Below are 19,249 nucleotides of genomic sequence, written 5' to 3' on the forward strand. Positions count from 1 at the left end.
ACAATGATTACAAAACATATCCAATTATGGAATGACTATTGTCCATTTCATTATATATTAGCTGTGCAGTCTGAAAAAAATTCAAATAAAATACAAACAAAATGTAATATCTTGTCATGAAGAAACAAACATTGTATTTTTTTTTAATTAAAATTTCTTTAGTTGTTTACTACCCTGGCTACCAGTTATTAAATTTTCTAACCAGTTATTGGCTAATGATAAATACACAATATTATAAATACAAAACATTTTTTATTTTAAAAATTCATCATTATAATCCTTTTGCAATTCAATGGAATGAAATTTTATATACAGTGCACTCCTGATATAACGAGATCGTCGGGACTTCGCATGATTCCTCTTTATTACCGGTTGTCGTTATAACCGGGACAGCTAGAACAAATTGAGAGATCGGACACCATCGAACATCATTTATTTCTACTTCCGCATTCGCGTAACTCTTTTTTGAAGAGTTCATAATGGACGGGGGGTGGGGGTGGTAACTCTTTGCACTCGATAGTTGTTTTTTTTAAAATATACATACAGGTAAATAAATATTTTTAGCTATCATAGAATTTAAACAAAAATTATGAAAACCCATACAATGTCAAACCGCGTGTGTTTTTATTAATATGTACATTTTAAATTTCTTTTTTTTTCAAAAGTCATGCAGTTTATTTCTCACGAGCACTGAAATACACTGCAAGAAATTAGCCACTTCCTTTGTGCAAGCTTATCACTCAATGAAATTGTTTTGTTATAACATTTCATCACTTAAAGGACAATTTAGCCCGGAGCGCTGACAAAACAAGACTGACACATTTGATGCTAATTGCTCAATAATTTCTACCTCAGTTGACCTTTGTTTATGGTCACCATTGTTTTTCTGAAGGTGTCAAACTGATGCAGACGAAGTGCCAATGATGTGACCTCATTAAAATTCTGATAATTACGCATGGGAAGGCGAATATATGTACGTTGTAACCGATATCTCGCTAAAACCGATCTCGTTATAAACAATATAAAATGAAAGGAAAATAGAAGGAAAAAGGCCAGGACACAGTAGAATGTACGTTATAAACGGTACCGCATTAAAATCGATCTCGTTATAAGTGGAGTAGACTGTATAATATTTTTCAAATCTTTTCTGCAGGCCATTCACATAGAAATAGTTTTATTCCAGTGATAAATCATACACTTTATTAGTCCCCTACCGGTTTAACCGGAGGGGACTTTAGGTTTACCCTCCGTCCGTCTGTCTGTCTGTCCGTCTGTCTGTCTGTCTGTCTGTCAGTCCGTCAGTCCGTCCGTCCACAAAACTGGATCCCGCGATAACGCAAAAAGTACTGAAAATATTTTTATGAAACTTGATATATGGATAGATGGCAGTATGGAGATTATGCACGTCTTTTTTTTTTCTTCCTATGTTGAAAATTCTGGTTGCTATGGCAACAAATAGTCTGAAAATATGGCAAATTTAACACATAAACTGGATCCAGTGATAACTCAAAAAGTACTGAAGATATTTTTATGAAACTTGAAATATGGGTAGATGGCAGTCTGGAGATAATGCACATCTTTTTCTTTTCTTCCTATGTTGAAAATTCTGGTTGCTATGGCAACAAATAGCCTGAATTTCAAGATTTCTGATTTAAATTTTTCATCTTTTTCACTATATGTTCTTAAGGTGTTTACTTCAAACTTTAAATATAAGTTTCTGGTCATCAACCACATCATATGTGACAAGGTTTATAACTCTAGCACAAAAAATATCAGTATTACCTCCCTTGAACTTAGATTTTTTAGGGGAAAAAATGTTGTCTTTTTTAAATAACTTCTTTATTTCCTAATGTATCTACTTTAAACTTCATATATATGTTTCTTGTTATCACTCGACATTTTTGAGAAGGTTAAATACTCTAGCAAGACTATTTCCAGAATTATGTCCCCCTTGAACTTAGATTTTTTTCGAGAAACTGGTATTTTCACTCCAACTTCTTCATTCCTTATAGGATTTACTTTAAAACCCCACATCGTAATAATATGACAAGGTTGTATAAACATAATTTCCTTACTAAGCATGGAAACTTAACACATTACTGTGATATAGACAAACTTATTTTATTATGTTTTGTGGTTGATATTTTCAAATACAGACTTCATCCTCAAATTCATTATAAATGGCAATACACAGGAGTGTATGACAATTAAAGAACTTTTTGAGGGACCGGTAGGGGACTACTGTATTGCCCGCAATACTATCAAATGCTTGTTTCTTGAAGTAATTGCATGAAGTCTGAGTTAGTTTGATCATTTACAGCTGCATTAGAATAACATGGAGTAAAAATTTTATATTGAAATAGGAAATAGTTGTAACTTTGGTCAAGTATTTTCTGCAGGCTATTCAGATAGAAATAGTTTATTCCAGTGATAAATCATACACTTTAATGTTATCATAACTTTGACTCACATACAATCTGTTTGTATTCTGGCAGTATGCCACACCTGATGGTTCAATTATTCCTCGTTCCTCATCCAGTAGAATCTTCACCTTGGTCAGGTCAGGTGATAATTGATGTATATTTTGTGAAGAACCACCACATACAAACACTGCCCCAGACCTATCTACTGTCAGTTGATATGGTCTTTCCAGCTGGTCATCCTTGTAAATGGCCTTGACATTCCCGTCAAAGGTTAAACCTATCACACAGTTTTTCCCCAAGTCAGATACATATATAACTGTGCGGTCTGCACTGACTGTTAAGCTATAAGGATTAGCAAATAGACATTTCCCATGCTGATCTATATCAATTGTTTTTATTACTTTACCAGACATGTCAAGTATCTTCACTGTTGCTGGCAACTTCATGTAAGACACTATAAGCTTGTTGTTACTATAGGCAACACCACAACAACAACTTCCTACTTTTATATCTTCAGTGTTGGTCACTGTCATAGACTTAGAGAATGTTATCAGTCTTACTATTCCTAGTTGAGGAAATGTGACAGCAGCTTTGTTATTGTCAACTTTAGCAACAGTCCATGGGTTGGAAGGCAGGTCTATTGTATCATATGATGAAGTACTGACCGACATATCCTTGAATATATTTAGTTTTGAATAATTAATTTTACATATAACAAGCATATGGATGACACGCTGACATGTGTGCATTTTATATCTGTGTAATAACTTGCAGTTCTTTGAACTTCAGATTCATGTATATCTTGATAGGTGAAAAATTTGTCACAGTCTTGTAAATTGGTAGCATTTTGTTCCAAAGCTTTGCATTCTACTTTGTAATAATGAATTGAATTGTTTTTACATTGTTTATCTGCATCTGGTTTTAATTGTTCATTGAGTTCCTGCCCTTTCTTCATAACAACAAACATTTTACATCTTTGATCTGTACCTTGATGATGCACCAACTCTGTTGATATGCTGTTTAGTTTTGTTTTCATTTTCGAGGTTTCTTCAATGATTGTCTGCAAAACTTTCTTGTCATTCTTTTTTATGATTTCAATTTTCCTCTTAATTTCATTTTCCTCATCATTTAATAACTTTTCTAATTTCCTTTGATTTTCTTGTAATTTTTTAATTTTCTCTTTTTTCTCTTCTTCAAGTCTTTGTAAGATTTCTTCCATTTTTTTCTCAAAGTCTTGAATTATATCTGTCTGCTGTTTTACAAACACTGACAATATTTCTTTCTTTTTTTTCATGACCGTATCTAATATCTTTATTTCTTGTGAAGCGACATATTTCATGTTTATGTTAACATGTTTTTCTGTATATTCCAAATCCTTCATTAACATATCAAGATTTTCAGTGAGTTCTTTTATTTCTTGGCTGTTTTCAATCCCTGGAACAAGGGCTGGCAAATGACTGACCATACTACAGGTCCCATGGTCCTGAGTCTTGCATTCATTACAGGCAAATTTCTTACAAGCTTGGCAGTAGAACTTGACCAATTCATCTTGATGAACAGAACATTTCTCTAGACAGAAATCCTGTGGCATGTTATCCTTATCTTTGATGGTATGGGAGACCAATAATCTTTTATGAAATTTTACACATATAGCACACAAGTACTCAAAACATTCCTCACAAAATCCATTAGCAGGAACATATTGCTTGTCATGTTTATCACAATGTTCACAAAACATTTCCTGAACTTCATCAGAGTCCTGTGTAGATGAAGCACTGAAGTCTATCCTGGATTGTGCCATGATTTTTTTAATTTAAAATATGCAATGCTGTCTGTCTAGTCGTTTTTAAAATGGTTTAAATGAGGAAGTATAAGTCTATCCATTGAGAGGTTTAAAATGCGTGTAGAGTTTACTGGTATCTATACACCTTTTCATGATATTGACAATAGATTTATAAATAGCAGTTGATACCATAAACTACTTTAACCAACACGATAACGTTTACATTTATCGGTTGCACCATTATGATATAATGGGTTGTGCAAGTTATTCAGATATTTTATTATACCCACAAAAACGAAGTTTGGGGGGGTATATAGGAGTCACCCGGTGGTCGGTCGGTCGGTCGGGCGGTCGGTCGGTCGGTCCAGACGTCCGTTGCATTTTCCTTGTCCGGAGCATAACTTGAAAACTTATGGTTGGAATTCAATATAACTACATACAATGGTCAAGCACATTGAGAGGAAGCGCAGTGCACAAGAACCATAACTCTATCTTGACTAATTACAGAGTTATTGCCCTTTGTTACTTTTCCTTGTCCGGGGCATAACTTGAAAACTACTGGTTGGAATTCAAAACAACTTCATACAATTGTCAAACACAATAAGGGGAAGTTCAGTGCACAAGAACCATAACTCTATCTAAAGTAATTACAGAGTTATTGCCCTTTGTTGCTTTTCCATTGCTTTTTAGCTCACCTGAGCTTGCTCAGGGTGAGCTTTTAGGATCGGTGAATGTCCGTCGTCCGTCGTCCGTTGTCCGTCCGGCCGTCCACAATTGCTTGTGAACACTCTAGCGGTCGCATTTTTGCCTCAATCATCATCAAACTTGGTCAGGATGCTTATCTAGTTGAAAGCTCGGATGAGTTCGAACATGGGTCATCTCGGATGAAAAACTAGGTCACAAGAGCTAAAAATAGAAAAACCTTGTGAACACTCTAGAGGTCACATTTTTGACCCAATCATCATCAAACTTGGTCAGGATGTTTGTCTAGGTGATAGCTTGGATGAGTTCGAACATGGGTCATCTCGGATGAAAAAGTAGGTCACAGGAGCTATAAATAGAAAAACCTTGTGAACACTCTAGTGGTCACATTTTTGAACCAATCATCATCAAACTTGGTCAGAATGCTTGTCTAGTCAATTGCTTGGATGAGTTCGAACATGGGTCATCTCTGATGAAAAACTAGGTCACAGGAGCTAAAAATAGAAAAACCTTGTGAACACTCTAGTGGTCACATTTTTGACCCAATCATCATCAAACTTTGTCAGGATGCTTGTTTAGATAATAGCTCGGATGAGTTCGAATATGGGTCATCTCGGATGAAAAACTAGGTCACCGGAGCTATGAATAGAAAAACCTTGTGAACACTCTAGTGGTCACATTTTTGCATCAATCATCATTAAACTTGGTCAGGATGCTTATCTAGTTGATAGCTTGGATGAGTTCGAACATGGGTCATCTCAGATGAAAAAGTAGGTCACCAGAGCTAAAAATAGAAAAACCTTGTTAACACTTTAGCGGTCACATTTTTGCATCAATCATCATCAAACTTGATCAAGATGCTTGTCTAGGTGATAGCTCGGATGAGTTCGAACATGGGTCATCTCGGATGAAAAACTAGGTCACAGGAGCTAAAAATAGAAAAACCTTGTTAACACTCTAGTGGTCACAATTTTGACTCAATTGTCATCAAACTTGGTCAGGAAACTTGTCTAGGTCATTGCTGGGAATAAATCGAACATGGGACATTTCGGATGAAAAACTAGGTCACAGGAGCTAAAAATAGAAAAAATCTTGTTAACACTCTAGTGGCTACTGTTGTGATCCAAATATTCTGTTAATTGGTCTGAAAGTTTGTTTTGATGATTTCTAAGTCAAGATCGAACATGGGTCATCTTGGATGAAAAACTAGGTCACACCGCCCAAATATGGAAAAACCTTGTTAACATTCTAGTGGTCACATTTTCGACTCAATTATCATCAAACTTGGTCAGGATGTTTGTCTAGGTAATTGCTTGGATGAGTTCGAAATCGCATGTGAAACTAGGTCACCGGAGCTAAAAATAGAAAAATCTTGTTAACACTCTAGTTGCTACTGTTTTGATCCAAGTATCCTGGAAATTGGTCTGAAAGTTTGTTTTGATGATTTCTAGGTCAAGTTTGAATATGTGTCACCTGGGTAAAAAACTAGGTCGCACTGCTCAAATATGGATAATCCTTGTTAACACTGTAGTGGTCACATTTTTGACTCACCTGTCATGAGACTTTGGTCAGAATGCTTGTCTAGGTAATTGTTTGGATGAGTTTGATAATTCAGGTGAGCGATCTAGGGCCATCATGGCCCTCTTGTTTTTTGTCTGTTGCATTTTCCTTGTCCGGAGCATAACTTGAAGACTAATGGTTGGAATTCAATATAACTACATACAATGGTCAAGCACATTGAGAGGAAGTGCAGTGCGTAAGAAACATAACTCTATCTTGACTAATTACAGAGTTATTGCCCTTTGTTACTTTTCCTTGTCCGTGGCATAACTTGAAAACTACTGGTTGGAATTCAAAACAACTTCATACAATTGTCAAACACAATAAGGGGAAGTGCAGTGCACAAGAACCATAACTCTATCTAAAGTAATTACAGAGTTATTGCCCTTTGTTGCTTTCAATTGCCTTCTTTTTTTTGTCCGGAGCATAACTTGAAGACTAATGGTTGGAATTCAATATAACTACATACAATGGTCAAGCACATTGAGAGGAAGTGCAGTGCATAAGAACCTTAACTCTATCTAAAGTAATTACAGAGTTATTGCCCTTTATTACTTTTCCATTGCTTTCTTTTGTCCGGACCATAACTTGAAGACTAATTGTTGGAATTCATTATAACTTTATACAATGGTCCAGCACATTGAGAGGAAGTGCAGTGCACAAGAACCATAACTCCATTTTGACTTATTACAGAGTTACTGCACTTTGTTTCTTTTCCTTGTCCAGAGCATGACTTTAAAACTACTGGTTGGAATTCAAAACAACTTCATACAATGGTCAAGCACAATAAGGGGAAGTGCAGTGCACAAGAACCATAACTCCATCTTGACTAATTACAGAGTTATTGCCCTTTGTTACTTTTCCATTGCTTTCTTTTGTCCGGACCATAACTTGAAGACTTATTGTTGGAATTCATTATAACTTCATACAATGGTCAAGCACATTGAGAGGAAGTGCAGTGCATAAGAACCATAACTCCATCTTGACTTATTACAGAGTTACTGCCCTTTGTTACTTTTCCTTGTCCAGAGCATGACTTGAAAACTACTGGTTGGAATTCAAAACAACTTCATACAATGGTCAAGCACAATAAGGGGAAGTGCAGTGCACAAGAACCATAACTCCATCTTGACTAATTACACAGTTATTGCCCATTGTTACTTTTCCTTGTCCAGAGCATGACTTGAAAACTACTGTTTGGAATTCAGTACAACTTCATACAGTTGTCAAGGACATTCAAAGGAAGTGCAGTGCACAAGAGCCATAACTCCATTTTGACAAAATACAGAGTTACTGCCCTTTGATACTTTTCCTTGTCCGGAGCATAACTTAAAACGTACTGGTTGGAATTCAAAACAACTTCATACAATGGTCAAGCACAATAAGAGGAAGTGCAGTGCACAAGAACTATAACTCTATCTTCAGTATTTATAGAGTGTTTGCCCTTTGTTCTTTTTCTTTGTCTTTCTGGACTAATTACAGAGTAATTCAATTAACCTTCATCAATGGCCAACCACATTGAAAGGAAATGCAACATACATGAACCACAATTATCTTTAATTGCCCACAACCATAACTCTATGTTTCAATTCTTTTACAAGGTATTCTGTTACTAGTAACATCCTCATTTCCGAAGCAGACTTGTGGGGGTATTAATCACATTTAGTGATAGTTCTAGTTTCAATATAGAAGGATAAAAGTGGATACGTAAATCCGAGTAGTGTAGTGGTTAGAGAGTTCAGATGTTCATGTTAAGAAAATTGTTTTCTATTTTAAGTTCAAATCTGCAATTGTGCAATATTTTTGTGTGTCTGTATGGTTTTTACTTTCAGAAATATTTTATATTCTCTTTTATAAACCTCTGATTTATTTACTATTTTGTACAGTTAAGAGTTAAACGGTTTAGCAAAATTGAATGTATTTGATTTTAACAGTCATCGAACAGATTGAATAGCATTGTCAATTTAATTCTATTTCAATTTACGGCATTCTTTAACAATTTCGGCTCATTTGTGTATTTATATATTAAATTTTCTTCCGTTTCTCATTTATTACTCTACTCATGACTGTATTGCCTCTAACTTAACCTGCTGAAAGCGAAAGTGTGTAAAACTAAATGTTCTCAAATAGTATTGTGTGAAATAAATTCACAACAACTAAAATCCAGTTCGTTGAAATATATCTAAAAACAAACAAACAAAAAATGACAAGAAAAATTTCCAGGAATCGAACCAGGGTCTCTACCCTGAAGAAGCCAACTATCACTACGCTATTACGCGGAACAGATAAAATATGAGTAATTGTTAAGTTGTTTAAAGATTAAGGCGATAAATAGTATGCTTTTATATAAGAATTATCGACATCCCTATTTGTCAATATTGATGTAAACAGATAATGAAAGAAATATTGAATCGAGCTGTACTACTTAGACATGAGATTATTAACGCATGTTAAAATATTAAACAAATGGTTTAACTTTACAACATGTTTTAATTTATTTTGGCTCATTTTTCATGCAAAATAAATATATATATAAATGTAATTGTCATGTTTTTGTAATATTTTGAAATTTGTTTATATTTTCCCATGTTCAACTTTTAGCTATTAACAATCTCATTTATGAGTTGCAATCGCTCAACTTAGTTTACATTGGTTTTAATATAAAAGTTATCATAATAAAAACACAGTATTGTCTGAATAACTTTTTATATGCCCGAAAGGGCATATTATGTTATACCCCCTGGCGTCCGTCTGTCTGTCTGTCTGTCTGTCTGTCCGTCCATCCGTCCGTACGTCCGTCTGTCCGTTAGCAATTTGGTTTCCGGAGCATAACTTAAGTTCCATTTGGCCCACAATGTTCAAACTTCATAGGATGATTGTCCATATTGGGTAGAAGACCCCTATTGATTTTGGGGTCAAAAGGTCAAAGGTCAAGGTCACTATGACCTTAAAACTGAAAACAGTTTCCGGAGCATAACTTAAGTTCCATTCGACCCATAATGTTCAAACTTCATAGGATGATTGTCCATATTGGGTAGAAGACCCCTATTGATTTTGGGGTCACAAGGTCAAAGGTCAAGGTCACTATGACCTTGATACTGAAAACAGTTTCCGGAGCATAACTTAAGATCCAATTGGCCCACAATGTTCAAACTTCATAGGATGATTGTCCATGTTGGGTAGAAGACCCCTATTGATTTTTGGGTCAAAAGGTCAAAGGTCAAGGTCACTATGACCTTTAAACTGAAAACAGTTTCCGGAGCATAACTTTAATTCCATTCGACCCACAATGTTCAAACTTCATATCATGATTGTCCATATTTGGTAGAAGACCCCTATTGATTTTGGGGTCACAAGGTCAAAGGTCAAGGTCACTATTACCTTGATACTGAAAACAGTTTCCGGAGCAAAACTTAAGTTCCAATTGGCCCACAATGTTCAAACTTCATAGGATGATTGTCCATATTGGGTATAAGACCCCTATTGACTTTGGGGTCACAAGGTCAAAGGTCAAGGTCACTATTACCTTAAAACTGAAAACAGTTTCCGAGCACAACTTAAGTTCCATTTGGCCGACAATGTTGAAACTTCATAGGATGATTGTCCATATTGGGTAGAAGACCCCTATTGACTTTGGGGTCACAAGGTCAAAGGTCAAGGTCACTATTACCTTGATACTGAAAACAGTTTCCGGAGCATAACTTAAGTTCCATTTGGCCCACAATGTTCAAACTTCATAGGATGATTGTCCATATTGGGTAGAAGACCCCTATTGATTTTGGGGTCAAAAGGTCAAGGGTCAAGATCACTATATCCTTAATACTGAAAACAGTTTTCGGAGCATAGTTCCATTTGGCCCACAATGTTCAAACTTCATAAGATGATTGTCCATGTTGGGCAAAAGACCCCTTTTGATTTTGGGGTCACTAGGTCAAAGGTCAAGGTCAAAATTACCTTTAAACCAAAAACAGTTTCCGGAGCATAACATAAGTTCCATTTGGCTCACTTTATTCAAACTTCATAGGATGATTGTCCATATTGGGTAGAAAACCCCTATTGATTTTGGGGTCACAAGGTCAAAGTCACTTTTACCTTAATACTGAAAACAGTTTCTAGAGCATAATTAAAGTTCCAATTGGCCCACAAAATTCAAACTTCTTAGGATGATTGTCCATATAAGGTAGAAAACCCCTACTGATTTTGGGGTCACAAGGTTAAAGGTTAAGGTCATTATTAATAACTATTAATCAACCTACAGCTGTAAAATTTTATAGGATGAACAGCTTATTCCCATGTCTTACAAATGCTTCATCCTTACTAAAAAAAAAACACTTTCGGGCATATAATGCTCCGCCTAGCGGTGCTCTTGTTATTACATCTCAAATTGGTAATTAGTTTACAATATCTACTGTGTTTTTATGTGGTTTTGTATGATTGTTAATGATTATGAATAAGTCCAGATAGATTATGAATTAGTCAAGATAGATAATGAATAAATCAACTATGAATTAGTCAAGAGAGACCACAAATAAGTCAAGATTAACTATGAACAAGACAAGATAGACTATAATAAGTCCAGATAGATTATGAATAAATCAAAGTAGACTATTAATAAGTCAAGATAGACCATGAACAAGTCAAGATAGACTATAAATAAGTCAAGATAGACCATGAACAAGTCAAGATAGACTATAAATAAGTCAAGATAGACCATGAACAAGTCAAGATAGACTATGAATAAGTCAAGATAGACCATGAACAAGTCAAGATAGACTATAAATAAGTCAAGATTGATTCTTAATTGCAACAATCAGTTGACACCTTCAATCTGTATTTTGATAATGAGTCAGCTCTATGGATATGGGGGTTTAGTTTTTCTCTAATTTTTCAAGTTTCTTCAGCAGTTGTCTTCAAAATTTTCTCTTCATCCTTTTTTATGATTTCAATTTACTTTTTTATTTCATTCTCCTCATTTTTTATGAGCAAATAATTGCTGCTTTGTCCATCCATCAGTCTGGTTGTCCGTTCGCACTACTGAATAGAGGTAATGTGCTATCTGACTGTAAACAGAACAAAAGAGAACAATAGAGATCATTCTGTAACATTATAGAGGAAGGGGCCATTGGCGCCCTCTATTAAACAAAAGAAAATAGCAATAGAAATGGCCCTTAATCTCAATTTGGTCGCATGTCGTCCGGATTTGTCCAGTCTATATCTTGCTCATTCTTTGAAGGATTTCAAAATAATTTATTATAAATGTTCACCATGATGGGGTGATGTGTTGCACACAAAACCCAGGTCTGCCACTCAAAGGTCAAGGTCACACTTGGGGGACAGTGCAAAACCTGTGTCCAGAGTGTAACTTCTACATGCATGGAGGAATTTTGATATATCTTGGGACAAATATTCTCCATAGGGAGGCAGAGTGTCGCGTGAAAAATATAGGTGTCTGCGGCAGGTCAAGATTTTGCCTTGGGTATAAAGTGGATTTGTTGCACACATCTCACCTATGTTTACATCTTTCTCCTTTATCTGAAGCTTAAAGGTTCATGTTTGATGAGGGGGCTCGACATTCTGCCTGTGGGCATGTCTTGTATAAATTATATTTATTGATTCTTAAAACACACAATATTCAAATCAACTTTATTAGCTTGTACTGATGAAGGAAGTCATTCGATAGCTTATTGCCTAATTTAAAGCCTTGGTTGAGTTACAGTTGTTAGTTCTTAGCTGTTGCCGGATTGAATTCCATCAGTCACTTGGAATTTTTTCACATGGGGAAGCTATCTAGCATGTAATTAGTTCTACCAGGTTGCACCTTAAATAATGCAATTTGAACCATACACCCGTAAAGCGAAGAAATATTGCCATATAACCTATACCATTAACCTGCTGGGGCATCTTCCATATGGGGAAGCTATCCAGGATGTCATTGGTTAAACAGCTGACAGCTCTTATTTTATGTTACAATTAGAGGTATTCCTAACACCTCAAAAGATTATTTATCTGTCTATATTTGCATTGATTATACATTCGTTTTGGTTAAAAAAAATACTCCAAATTTTGAAAGGTTATTTTGTATATGTTTTTACTGCATACCTATATTTTGTTTAATTATATACCTATATTTTCAGTTTATCTGGACTTTCCCCTTTCCTGGGGGACAATCAGCAGGAAACATACCATAATATCACCTCCATTAACTTCGAGTTTGATGAGGAGTACTTCAACGGGACCAGCGATCTTGCCAAGGACTTTATCCAAAAACTTCTAGTCAAAGATACCAGGTTTAATTTTCATTATGACATGTTTAATATCATGTAGTTCCGGTTCTGAAGGATTAGTTGTTAAGTTTTTGAGTAATGTTATGGTTATAGCCTCTAATTACTGTAATTAAAGGTCAAGGTCAGATAATCTAGCAAGGGGAATCATGAAATCTGGTCAGTTTATCTGGACTTTCCCCTCTGCTGGTTAACCGGGCATACAAGAAATCATTGTCTTTATACGAATGGATCTATTATGGTTCTTTCAAACATTTGTTGTAAATAAGTGTATAGATAATTTGAATCCAGGCAATAATTGATTTTATCTATATTGTTACCTTGAGACCTCAGTGACCAAGTGGTAAAGGTAGCTGACTTAAGTCACTTGACCGTCAATACTATGGGTTCGAGTCCCATTTGTGACCTTGGATTCTTTCACTAGCCAGCAACAATTAGACTACTGGTCATTGGTCCTTCTTGGGTCTGATTAATGCCTGAAAGGATGCACAGTGGTTGTACTGAGATGCCACCTCATGCCTGATAGGTGAACAGTGGTTCTACACAAGTGTCCTTTGATACCCAAAATAATTCATAGTTATACTCAGGTGCCCCCTTTTGTCTGAAATAATGCACAGAAGTTGTACTCTAGATCAAGAACATATTCACGCCTGATCTGATGTATAGTGTTTCTTCTCAGGTGCCCCCTCATCTATAAAATAATGCCCAGTGGTTTTACTAAGGTACCAGCTTATGCCTGTAATAATGACAGTGGTTTACTCAGGCGCCACCTTATGCCTGAAATAATGACAGTGGCTTACTCAGGTGCTTGCACATGCCTGAAATAATGTCATAGTGGTTTATACAGGTGCCACCTTATGCATGAAATAATGACAGTGGTTTACTCAGGTGCCACCTTATGCCTGAAATAATGACAGTGGTTTACTCAGGTGCTTGCACATGCCTGAAATAATGTCACAGTGGTTTATACAGGTGTCACCTTATGCATGAAATAATGACAGTGGTTTACTTAGGTGCTTGCACATGCCTGAAATAATGTCACAGTGGTTTATACAGGTGCCACCTTATGCATGAAATAATGACAGTGGTTTACTCAGGTGCTTGCACATGCCTGAAATAATGTCACAGTGGTTTATACAGGTGCCACCTTATGCATGAAATAATGACAGTGGTTTACTCAGGTGCTTGCACATGCCTGAAATAATGACAGTGGTTAACTCAGATGCTTGCACATGCCTGGGTCATCTATGAACCCCAGAGAGCTGACTCCAAAGCATTACAATGTACTTATCATGCTTGTTGATAATAATCCTGAAAGGAACAAACTGTTGTTTTTTTAATGGTTATAAACCTTTTATCCTGGTTTACAAAACATTAGTTTTATTAGCCTGTTTTGTAACTGTTTTGTTTTAAATGTTTCGTGAACCACAACAAAATTGAACAGATGTACCATTATAGCACAGAGAGTTTATTATATAACCTTTTTAACAAAAGCCAAGTTATAAACATTTCTAGGTTTTTTTTGTTACAATTTTTTTGACTTGATTCAGTGTGTAATATTTGTACTTATTTTTACAGGAAAAGAGCCAATATACACGACTGCCTAAACCACCCCTGGATAAAGGTAGATATTTTTGTATTCAAGAAAAACGAAATAACACCCTGTCTTTCATTGAAATCTACTTTTCCTTCTTTTTGATACACATATATAGTATTTTTTTGTAAATTACTCATGTGATAATATTTCCAATTGGAAAAAAGTGTATTTTTCTCTTTTTTGGCTGTGACTTTAGAGTTTTTCTTTGATTTTAGAAATTAATATAGAAACAAATATAGGTTATGTTTTTGAAGATCTTAGCTTCTTTGTCATATGGTGACATGCTAAAAGTTGTGCAATAAACTTGTCAGTATGTTTGTTAATATATGTGAAAAATATGAAATATACTTATTAGCTCACCAGGTGAGCGTTTGAAACAATGAAGAAAATTAGTACCTCTCTAATAGAGTTGATGAATTTGTTAATATTAAGATAGCTGTTTGTAAAGTTTTAATTGTTTAAACACTTGAACTCATGTATATGGAAACAAGAGATAATTGCATATTTATTCTACAATGGCTTCATGACTTTGCTTTTTGCTTTAAACTTTCTTCAAGTAAGTTCATTTAAGAATTTGACTCTTGCCATTTTTTATCTGTGCTCAATAAGAAAATCATTACCTTAGGAAACAATAAACATGTTAAGTGTTGAGGAAACAAAAATAACTGTGTCTCTAAGAACCAGAAGTTAATTTCATACATTTTGATGAATATCCTGTTTTTTAAACCATGGAAATGTACAAAATAAAATATAAAGTAAAATATACTTAATGCATAAGGATTCTTTCATGTGACGAAGCTATCCAGCTAACATACGAAACGTCTGTGATTCTACTCAGGTGCCTGTGCATGCCTGAAATAATACTTGGAATGGCTCCTTAGGTCTTCCTCTACTAGCTAAACATCGCCATATGACCTATACTGTGTCGGTGTGACGTAAAACACAATCAAACAAACAAACTTAATGCATAAAGATATTTCCTTTCAAACTGAAAATAATTCAAGATCTATCCCAAATTTGTATTCTAAAACTGAAATATTGACTATTTTTACAGCAATACAAACACGAGACAAAAAACTTATATTTGCAGCCCTATAGCAGTTGACTAGTGTTGTTCATTTTGGTAAGGGGAAGTAATTAACACAGTAAACTGTTTTAAAAACCTATCTAACTGATATGCTACCCATTGTAAAATGTTACACTGCATTTTTCTCAATACGCTTCTTGTTTGAATTAGCTCAGAATATTGTATTGTTAATCTATTAAATTAACAATAGTAACAGACATTATGACTAAATAAATATCAATCCCAACCATTTAACTCATTAGGGGCATTGAAAGATGTGGGAGGCTAATATACTTAAGTAAAGTGATGAAGGGCATTAAAAGATGTGGGAGGCTAAAATATACTTAAGTGTCTAATAAAGGGCATTGAAAGTTAAGAGAAGATAATATATGTTTAAGTACATTAATTAAGGGCGTTGGAATATGTGGGAAGCTAATATACTTAAGTAAGTAATTAACAGCATTGAAAGATGTTGGAAGCTAATATGCTAAGGTAAACTAATATAGGGCATTGAAAGATGTGGGAAGCTAATATACTTAAATAAATTAATTAAGGGCATTGAAAGATGTGGGAGGCTAAAATCAGGGCTCTACAAATTTTTTTGGAATAGAGTTGTCCAGGACAACTGACCTAGCAAAATAGAGTTGTCCCAAAATTGACCACAATTGTCCAAGTCTTGGTAAATGTTTAGTATGCGTAGTATGTATATCCAAAGTAGAAGTAAAAACAATTAATTTTTTAATATTTTTAAGTTACATTTTGCATTTCATTTAGTATAAAATAGAACATTTTATTTCAACTGAAATAGTTTTGATTGTACAGCACTCGTCCCAGGTACCTTTCAGCACTGTTCAAGTTCAATAGCCTATGTAGGCCTATATGTTTTGTTTCAGTTTTATTTTTTTTTCCTGAATTTTTATCCTTGATCTTGAAAATTTAAGTAAAATTATTCTAACGTGAATCAAGTTAGCCATAGCCTCTCTCAGTTTCCACATTTCACATTGGACATGGTAAATAAGAAAAAGACAGTCATTATTACCCGGTAGGGAAATATAAAATATGATAGTGAATTAGACTTTTCAAAAACTTACAAATCTCATCATTATTTATCTTAACATTGTCAAAAGTCCTTTTGATTCATAAGTAACAAAACATTTTTAATATTTCTACTTGCTGCAGAGCTTTAAACTGATTAAAACTGCCTCACGATTTATATAAAAAAATCGGCATCGCGAAAATATGTGACAAATGAAATTTTTTCTGTTTTCCTCATAAATTATACTATTTTGACTATTGTATGTTCGAATGCGTTCATAATAGATGCTTTTTGGATATTTTAATATTGTTTTCCACTTAGGAATTCATCAAAAAGCCTAAAACAAAAAATTCCAAATTTGCAATTCACGGCACAAATTACTGTCTGCTTGTGTCAATATATAATCTTCAAAGACCAAGTCTGTAACTTAATAATGTTTTTGACATGTCTATAATAATGTTGGACTTTGTCTTTAAGATTTTTATCAAACATTTAGTGTCTTATCTATTTTTATATGCCCGAAAGGGCATATTATGTTATACCCCCTGGCGTCCGTCTGTCTGTCTGTCTGTCTGTCCGTCCGTCCGTACGTCCGTCCGTCCGTCCGTTAGCAATTTGGTTTCCGGAGCATAACTTAAGTTCCATTTGGCCCACAATGTTAAAAACTTCATAGGATGATTGTCCATATTGGTAGGAAGACCCCTATTGATTTTGGGGTCAAAAGGTCAAAGGTCAAGGTCACTATTACCTTAAAACTGAAAACGGTTTCGGAGCATAACTTAAGTTCATTCGACCCACAATGTTCAAAACTTCATAGGATGATGTCCATATTGGGGAGAAGACCCCTATTGATTTTGGGGTCACAAGGTCAAAGGTCAAGGTCACTATGACCTTGATACTGAAAACAGTTTCTGGAGCATAACTTAAGTTCCAATTGGCCCACATGTTCAAACTTCATAGGATGATTGTCCATATTGGGTAGAAGACCCTATTGATTTTGGGGTCAAAAGGTCAAAGGTCAAGGTCACTATACCCTTAATAACTAAAACAGTTTCCAGAGCATAACTTAAGTTCCATTCGACCCAGCAATGTTCAAACTTCATAGGATGATTGTCCATATGGGAAGAAGACCCCTATTGATTTTGGGGTCACAAGGTCAAAGGTCAAGGTCACTATGACCTTGATACTGAAAACAGTTTTCCGGAGCATAACTTAAGTTCCAATTGGCCCACAATGTTCAAACTTACATAGGATGATTGTCCATATTGGGTAGAAGAACCCCTATTGATTTTGGGGTCAAAGGTCAAAGGTCACTATTACCTTATAACTGAAAACAGTTTCCAGAGCATAACTTAAATTCCATTCGACCCACAATGTTCAAACTTCATAGGATGATTGTCCATTATTGGGTAGAAGACCCCTATTGATTTTGGGGTCACAAGGTCAAAGGTGAAGGTCACTATCACATTGATACTGAAAAATATGTTTCCACGGCATAACTTAAGTTCCATTTGTACCCACAATGTTCAAACTTCATAGGATGATTGTCCATATTGGGTAGAAGACCCCTGTTGATTTTGGGGTCAAAAGGTCAAAGGTGAAGGTCACTATTACCTTGATACTGAAAAACAGTTGCCGGAGCATATGTTAAGTTCCATTTGGCCCACAATGTTCAAACTTCATAGGATGATTGTCCATATTGGGTAGAAGACCCCTATTGATTTTGGGGTCAAAAGGTCAACGGTTAAGGTCATCCTTACTAAAAAAAAAAATACTTTCGGGCATATAATGCTCCGCCTAGCGGTGCTCTTGTTATTGCCTGTGGCAATGTAAAATTAATCCGCGTAGCAACTGCTGAAATTGTTTGCCTCAGGCGAAGATTACCGGCGCACCATGCTGTGAAGGGTCGTATTAATAACATAATTTTACAGTTGTCCAAGATAAGCATCTGTCAAAATTTGACTTGTCTGGGACTAACTTTCTGCTTATTGTCAGTTGTCCCAAGTGGTTTTAGAGTTGTCCCGGATGTCGGACTATAGGATTTGTAGAGCCCTGAAAATATACTTAAGTAAATTAATTAAGGGCATTGAAAGATGTGGGAGGCTAAAATATACTTAAGTAAATTAATTAAGGGCATTGAAAGATGTGGGAGGCTAAAATATACTTAAGTAAATTAATTAAGGGCATTGAAAGATGTGGGAAGCTAATATACTTAAGTAATATGACATAGGTTGTTTTGAAAATCATCCCTGTTAAATGAGAATGCAAGTTTTCCATAGGTTACCTTAGATTAAAGGTTTGAAAAAATATATGTTAGTTAGAATGGAAGTTATAGGATCTATGGAATAGATATAAGGGCTTGTGAATTTAGATCTTGGGGAAGCTAATTTTGTTAGTTGAGCTCAGCACTGTTATAGCACTGTATAGCAAGTTTACAGAACCAGTGCTTAATTATTGAGCACTTTTTATGGAGTGTAGGACAAAAGCCCTCCGGGACAAAAGCCCTCCCGTCAAAAAGTGACAAGGCGGACAAAAGCCCTCCCGTAAAAATGACAAGGCGGACAAAAGCCCTCCCGTGAAAATGACAGGGCGGACAAAAGCCCTGTCATAAAAATGACTTGGCGGGCAAAAGCCCTCACATGAAAATAATAGGGCGGACAAAAGCCCTCCCGTAGCAAATACATATTTGTACGATAAATAGTTTATATTTTCTTTTCAATGCACTCAACATATTAAAATTGTGATCATGATTATTTTTGTTTTCCATTTGGCATTAAGCGTGTTTTGTATGAGCTTGAGCA

The 19,249-nt window shown here is 35.3% G+C and overlaps 1 protein-coding gene across 3 annotated transcripts in view; it reads left to right on the plus strand.

Annotated features, from left to right (window-relative positions):
• The window catches only part of LOC132728699 (death-associated protein kinase 1-like), a gene marked incomplete at its 5' end in the record, with an annotated part of 107,046 nt that overhangs the window by 20,807 nt on the left and 66,990 nt on the right, over window positions 1-19,249 (plus strand). For all 3 annotated transcript variants that reach the window (XM_060714379.1, XM_060714380.1, XM_060714381.1), the window contains 2 exon segments: window positions 12,603-12,755; window positions 14,328-14,373. In XM_060714379.1, the coding sequence (XP_060570362.1) occupies window positions 12,603-12,755; window positions 14,328-14,373 (199 nt within the window).

The sequence above is a fragment of the Ruditapes philippinarum genome, unplaced genomic scaffold (genome assembly GCF_026571515.1).
Source record: "Ruditapes philippinarum isolate M1 unplaced genomic scaffold, ASM2657151v2 ctg4675_1_1_1_1, whole genome shotgun sequence".
Lineage (NCBI taxonomy): Eukaryota > Metazoa > Mollusca > Bivalvia > Venerida > Veneridae > Ruditapes > Ruditapes philippinarum.